Consider the following 5,746-nt stretch of genomic DNA (forward strand, 5'->3'; position numbering starts at 1 on the left):
GGCAGATAGTGAGATAAAGAGACAGACAAGCCCAGCTAAAAGGAAAGGGAAATAGGAAAGGGGAAGGAAAAAGTAAGAAATGACAGATAGGAAGGGGGATGATGACAAACTTGGAGGATGAGGGATAGATTTGAGAGAGAAGGATGAGCCATTGTGTGTGTGTGTGTGTGTATTAGAGTAGAAGTAGGGGAGTGAGTTGAAGTATATTGTATCATGAAGTACGCCTTATATATGTAGCTCAGAACATGGAAGGACAGTTTTGTGTATAGGAAATCTTGTCAGCTGAACGCTGCTCACACTAACAATACTTTGCCTGGCATGTTGTATAGTATAAATTATGATTAAGAGGTTTATGTAGAATATACAAAAGATAACTATGCCACCTGAGGGGGTGAGATTAGGAGGGGAAAACAATTCTATACAGACTCAATCTGGAAGAGGGAAGCAATGTCACATGTGGCTACATGATTTGTTCTTTGTTGAATCTCAGGCACCACATGCTAGAGACAGGTAAGACTATGGGCTAAGGAACATATAACTTGAGACATCAGGAATGTGTGTATGGCAGGTGGGATAGATATAAGTAGTAGAGAATGAGGAAAATGGGGGTGGATAGTCTGGGGGGAGAGTGGAGGGGTCATGAAAGAAATAAAGATCTGGAAGATCCCTGGGGGCTCTTCCAATTCAGTCCCCCTCCCCCTTCACATTCATGTTACCTTTCCCCTAAACCCTCCTAACCCCACTCCCTTTTCCCAGAACCATGGTCTCCTAGCCCCCAGCCTTCGGTTCTCCCTCCCAGCCTCAACCTTTCCTGCCTTCGGCAGAAACACCAGCTCGTTCTTCTAAGCCCTGGGGGCTTCCCCGGCCAGGCTAGGGCCCTGAACCCTCCCGCCCTGCTGCCGCTTCCTCTATAAAGGGACCCAGGCGTCCGGGCCCAGGAAGCCCAGCTCATAGCAGGTAGGGGCCCCTGGCTGAGACACTCCTGAACCCTGAGCCATTCCCCCTGGCCCTTAAAACCCCCTGATTCCACATTCTCTCACCATAGCTTCCTGTGTCTATTATTTCCACCTGCCTCTCTCTGGGTCTGCCTTGGGCTCCGTCTCTACCTCATTCTTTCTGGGTCTCTGACTTTCTCTCTTTCAGTCTCTTTCAATCTGCTTCTGTTTCTGTTCCTCTCTGCCTGTTTCTGTTTCTCTGTCTCATTTCTCATTTCTGTCAATTAGTCTCTCTCTGTACTTCTGTTTTTCTCTCTACATGTGTCTCTCTCGGTATCTTTGTCAGCTTCTTTATGTCAGTATGTTTTCCATATCTTCCCTTTTCTGTCTCTGTGCTTATTTCCCATTTCCTTTCCCTCTTTCTCCCCCTCCCTCCTCCCCATTATCTCCACCCTGGGCCCTTCTCCACTTTCTCTTTCTCTCTCCCCAGGTTCTCCCCATGACCTCATCTGGAGTCCTGTGCCTCCTGGGGGCGCTGTGCCTCCAGGTGCTTTGGCTGCAGCTATCAGGGGCTCAGGTGAGAGGCAACAGGACGGGATGACCTGGGGGTCAGGAGCTTAAAGGGGCAAGAAAGAAATCTTGGCCCTCTGGTACCTTCTTAACCATGTTCTTTCATAGGGGGCTCCCAATCCTGATAACTCCCACTCATCTAGCCCAGCCCCACCTCAGACACCTCAGCATCTCAGCCAGAAGAGCCCAAAAAGAGACACCCTCAAACCAGCTGCCCACCTTGTTGGTAAGAATCTAGGTGTTACACCTTCTCCACTTCCCTCCTAAACCCAAGCATCCAGCTCCCAGTTTCCCACCCTCCCCTCAGTGACCTGTACATTTGTTCTCCCCAGTCCCATAACACTCCCTGACTTCTGTGTCTCTCCCCTAGGAGATCCCAGCACCCAGGACTCTATACATTGGAGGGCAAGCACAGACCACGCTTTCCTCCGACATGGCTTCTCTCTAAGCAACAACTCCCTGTTGGTCCCCACAAGCGGCCTCTACTTCGTTTACTCCCAGGTTGTCTTCTCAGGAGCCAGCTGTTCTTCTGAGATTACTCCTACCCTACTCTACCTGAGCCATGAGGTGCTCCTCTTCTCCTCCAAGTACCAGGTTCATGTACCCCTCCTGAGTGCCCAGAAGTCTGTGTGCCCAGGGACCCAAGGACCCTGGATGAGATCAGTCTACCAAGGAGCTGTGTTCCTGCTCACCCAGGGAGATCTGCTTTCCACTCATACAGATGGTGTCTCTCACCTGCTCCAGTCCCCTAGTAGTGTCTTTTTTGGGGCCTTTGCACTATAGAGAAAGAGAAAAATAAAGAGGAAAATGGCTTCAAGGCCCACCTCCATGGCCCTTTCCTCTATTCTGAAAGTTTCAAGGGTCCACACCAACATTCCCTGCTTCCACCATTGCTTCGGTTTCTTTCAAGTATTTCCCTTCTCTGTAACCTCCAGAGATGGAATTCTGGGTGGTGTGAAGGCTCTCCAGAATGGGGGTTGAGGTGAAGGCAACCAAACACCCCACTACCCCTGAACCACTGCCAGATGCTGGACTGAGAATTTCAAGTCTAACCAGAACTACCTAGACAAAAGTAATTTGGTTGGCTGGCTCATAGTCTGAATGGGGTTTAAGACTGGCCATGGAAGGAAAAAGGAAAGAAAGGGTGTGTAGGGTGGGTATCAGGGGTTGGTTGGGACAGGGAATGGGGGAAATTATTTATGAATGGTGATTATTAAATTATTTATTTATAAAGAAGCAGAGAATGGGAAGAGGGAGATAGAAAGACAGACAGACATCTCAGAGGAAAAATATTTATTGAACTTTGCTGAGGGCATAGGTCCAGATAGGGTCCCTAGCACTCTGTTGTCCCCATTTTTACAAGCCCTTCTCCTTTTCACCTGAAACACTCCCTCCCTCCCTCATTCCTTTTCTACTTTTTCTCTTTTGCCTGTGTGTCTACCTGATATGTCTCCCTGAGATATCTTTCTGTCTTTCTATCTCCCTCTTCCCATTCTCTGCTTCTTTATAAATAAATAATTTAATAATCACCATTCATAAATAATTTCCCCCATTCCCTGTCCCAACCAACCCCTGATACCCACCCTACACACCCTTTCTTTCCTTTTTCCTTCCATGGCCAGTCTTAAACCCCATTCAGACTATGAGCCAGCCAACCAAATTACTTTTGTCTAGGTAGTTCTGGTTAGACTTGAAATTCTCAGTCCAGCATCTGGCAGTGGTTCAGGGGTAGTGGGGTGTTTGGTTGCCTTCACCTCAACCCCCATTCTGGAGAGCCTTCACACCACCCAGAATTCCATCTCTGGAGGTTACAGAGAAGGGAAATACTTGAAAGAAACCGAAGCAATGGTGGAAGCAGGGAATGTTGGTGTGGACCCTTGAAACTTTCAGAATAGAGGAAAGGGCCATGGAGGTGGGCCTTGAAGCCATTTTCCTCTTTATTTTTCTCTTTCTCTATAGTGCAAAGGCCCCAAAAAAGACACTACTAGGGGACTGGAGCAGGTGAGAGACACCATCTGTATGAGTGGAAAGCAGATCTCCCTGGGTGAGCAGGAACACAGCTCCTTGGTAGACTGATCTCATCCAGGGTCCTTGGGTCCCTGGGCACACAGACTTCTGGGCACTCAGGAGGGGTACATGAACCTGGTACTTGGAGGAGAAGAGGAGCACCTCATGGCTCAGGTAGAGTAGGGTAGGAGTAATCTCAGAAGAACAGCTGGCTCCTGAGAAGACAACCTGGGAGTAAACGAAGTAGAGGCCGCTTGTGGGGACCAACAGGGAGTTGTTGCTTAGAGAGAAGCCATGTCGGAGGAAAGCGTGGTCTGTGCTTGCCCTCCAATGTATAGAGTCCTGGGTGCTGGGATCTCCTAGGGGAGAGACACAGAAGTCAGGGAGTGTTATGGGACTGGGGAGAACAAATGTACAGGTCACTGAGGGGAGGGTGGGAAACTGGGAGCTGGATGCTTGGGTTTAGGAGGGAAGTGGAGAAGGTGTAACACCTAGATTCTTACCAACAAGGTGGGCAGCTGGTTTGAGGGTGTCTCTTTTTGGGCTCTTCTGGCTGAGATGCTGAGGTGTCTGAGGTGGGGCTGGGCTAGATGAGTGGGAGTTATCAGGATTGGGAGCCCCCTATGAAAGAACATGGTTAAGAAGGTACCAGAGGGCCAAGATTTCTTTCTTGCCCCTTTAAGCTCCTGACCCCCAGGTCATCCCGTCCTGTTGCCTCTCACCTGAGCCCCTGATAGCTGCAGCCAAAGCACCTGGAGGCACAGCGCCCCCAGGAGGCACAGGACTCCAGATGAGGTCATGGGGAGAACCTGGGGAGAGAGAAAGAGAAAGTGGAGAAGGGCCCAGGGTGGAGATAATGGGGAGGAGGGAGGGGGAGAAAGAGGGAAAGGAAATGGGAAATAAGCACAGAGACAGAAAAGGGAAGATATGGAAAACATACTGACATAAAGAAGCTGACAAAGATACCGAGAGAGACACATGTAGAGAGAAAAACAGAAGTACAGAGAGAGACTAATTGACAGAAATGAGAAATGAGACAGAGAAACAGAAACAGGCAGAGAGGAACAGAAACAGAAGCAGATTGAAAGAGACTGAAAGAGAGAAAGTCAGAGACCCAGAAAGAATGAGGTAGAGACGGAGCCCAAGGCAGACCCAGAGAGAGGCAGGTGGAAATAATAGACACAGGAAGCTATGGTGAGAGAATGTGGAATCAGGGGGTTTTAAGGGCCAGGGGGAATGGCTCAGGGTTCAGGAGTGTCTCAGCCAGGGGCCCCTACCTGCTATGAGCTGGGCTTCCTGGGCCCGGACGCCTGGGTCCCTTTATAGAGGAAGCGGCAGCAGGGCGGGAGGGTTCAGGGCCCTAGCCTGGCCGGGGAAGCCCCCAGGGCTTAGAAGAACGAGCTGGTGTTTCTGCCGAAGGCAGGAAAGGTTGAGGCTGGGAGGGAGAACCGAAGGCTGGGGGCTAGGAGACCATGGTTCTGGGAAAAGGGAGTGGGGTTAGGAGGGTTTAGGGGAAAGGTAACATGAATGTGAAGGGGGAGGGGGACTGAATTGGAAGAGCCCCCAGGGATCTTCCAGATCTTTATTTCTTTCATGACCCCTCCACTCTCCCCCCAGACTATCCACCCCCATTTTCCTCATTCTCTACTACTTATATCTATCCCACCTGCCATACACACATTCCTGATGTCTCAAGTTATATGTTCCTTAGCCCATAGTCTTACCTGTCTCTAGCATGTGGTGCCTGAGATTCAACAAAGAACAAATCATGTAGCCACATGTGACATTGCTTCCCTCTTCCAGATTGAGTCTGTATAGAATTGTTTTCCCCTCCTAATCTCACCCCCTCAGGTGGCATAGTTATCTTTTGTATATTCTACATAAACCTCTTAATCATAATTTATACTATACAACATGCCAGGCAAAGTATTGTTAGTGTGAGCAGCGTTCAGCTGACAAGATTTCCTATACACAAAACTGTCCTTCCATGTTCTGAGCTACATATATAAGGCGTACTTCATGATACAATATACTTCAACTCACTCCCCTACTTCTACTCTAATACACACACACACACACACAATGGCTCATCCTTCTCTCTCAAATCTATCCCTCATCCTCCAAGTTTGTCATCATCCCCCTTCCTATCTGTCATTTCTTACTTTTTCCTTCCCCTTTCCTATTTCCCTTTCCTTTTAGCTGGGCTTGTCTGTCTCTTTATCTCACTATCTGCC

At 49.0% G+C, this 5,746-nt stretch overlaps 2 protein-coding genes across 6 annotated transcripts; one reads left to right on the plus strand and one right to left on the minus strand.

The window, feature by feature from the left end:
* The first annotated feature begins 37 nt into the window (after positions 1-37).
* Positions 38-2,717, plus strand: LOC114039504 (lymphotoxin-alpha). Of its 3 annotated transcripts, none has more exons than XM_027857269.1 (4): positions 38-957; positions 1,426-1,512; positions 1,614-1,731; positions 1,876-2,716. In XM_027857269.1, the coding sequence occupies exons 2-4, from the start codon at positions 1,435-1,437 to the stop codon at positions 2,286-2,288; spliced, it is 609 nt and encodes a 202-aa protein (XP_027713070.1). In that variant the 5' UTR covers positions 38-957; positions 1,426-1,434; the 3' UTR covers positions 2,289-2,716. The 3 variants fall into 3 exon arrangements, with proteins under 3 accessions (XP_027713070.1, XP_027713068.1, XP_027713069.1); XM_027857268.1 differs by lacking the exon at positions 38-957 and adding an exon at positions 1,240-1,290 and having other exon boundaries at positions 1,876-2,717; XM_027857267.1 differs by lacking the exon at positions 38-957 and having other exon boundaries at positions 1,196-1,512.
* A 66-nt stretch (positions 2,718-2,783) lies between these two features.
* On the minus strand, positions 2,784-5,708 carry LOC114039505 (lymphotoxin-alpha). Of its 3 annotated transcripts, none has more exons than XM_027857272.1 (4): positions 4,790-5,708; positions 4,235-4,321; positions 4,016-4,133; positions 2,784-3,871 (listed from the first exon to the last, which is right to left on the minus strand). In XM_027857272.1, the coding sequence occupies exons 2-4, from the start codon at positions 4,310-4,312 to the stop codon at positions 3,459-3,461; spliced, it is 609 nt and encodes a 202-aa protein (XP_027713073.1). In that variant the 5' UTR covers positions 4,313-4,321; positions 4,790-5,708; the 3' UTR covers positions 2,784-3,458. The 3 variants fall into 3 exon arrangements, with proteins under 3 accessions (XP_027713073.1, XP_027713072.1, XP_027713071.1); XM_027857271.1 differs by lacking the exon at positions 4,790-5,708 and adding an exon at positions 4,457-4,507; XM_027857270.1 differs by lacking the exon at positions 4,790-5,708 and having other exon boundaries at positions 4,235-4,550.
* Between the last annotated feature and the right edge of the window lie 38 nt (positions 5,709-5,746).

This window comes from Vombatus ursinus, unplaced genomic scaffold (assembly GCF_900497805.2).
Source record: "Vombatus ursinus unplaced genomic scaffold, bare-nosed wombat genome assembly UNPS02011950.1, whole genome shotgun sequence".
NCBI classification, from domain to species: Eukaryota; Metazoa; Chordata; class Mammalia; order Diprotodontia; family Vombatidae; genus Vombatus; species Vombatus ursinus.

Excerpts from the sequence above, each read along its gene's own strand:
- LOC114039505 (XM_027857270.1), bottom strand. The coding sequence starts at position 4,492 with ATGTGTCTCTCTCGGTATCTTTGTCAGCTTCTTTATGTCAGTATGTTT. Across the intron at positions 4,134-4,234 it reads TGCAGCTATCAGGGGCTCAG|GGGGCTCCCAATCCTGATAA; the intron begins GTGAGAGGCAAC and ends GTTCTTTCATAG. Across the intron at positions 3,872-4,015 it reads ACCAGCTGCCCACCTTGTTG|GAGATCCCAGCACCCAGGAC; the intron begins GTAAGAATCTAG and ends TCTCTCCCCTAG.
- LOC114039504 (XM_027857267.1), top strand. The coding sequence starts at position 1,255 with ATGTGTCTCTCTCGGTATCTTTGTCAGCTTCTTTATGTCAGTATGTTT. Across the intron at positions 1,513-1,613 it reads TGCAGCTATCAGGGGCTCAG|GGGGCTCCCAATCCTGATAA; the intron begins GTGAGAGGCAAC and ends GTTCTTTCATAG. Across the intron at positions 1,732-1,875 it reads ACCAGCTGCCCACCTTGTTG|GAGATCCCAGCACCCAGGAC; the intron begins GTAAGAATCTAG and ends TCTCTCCCCTAG.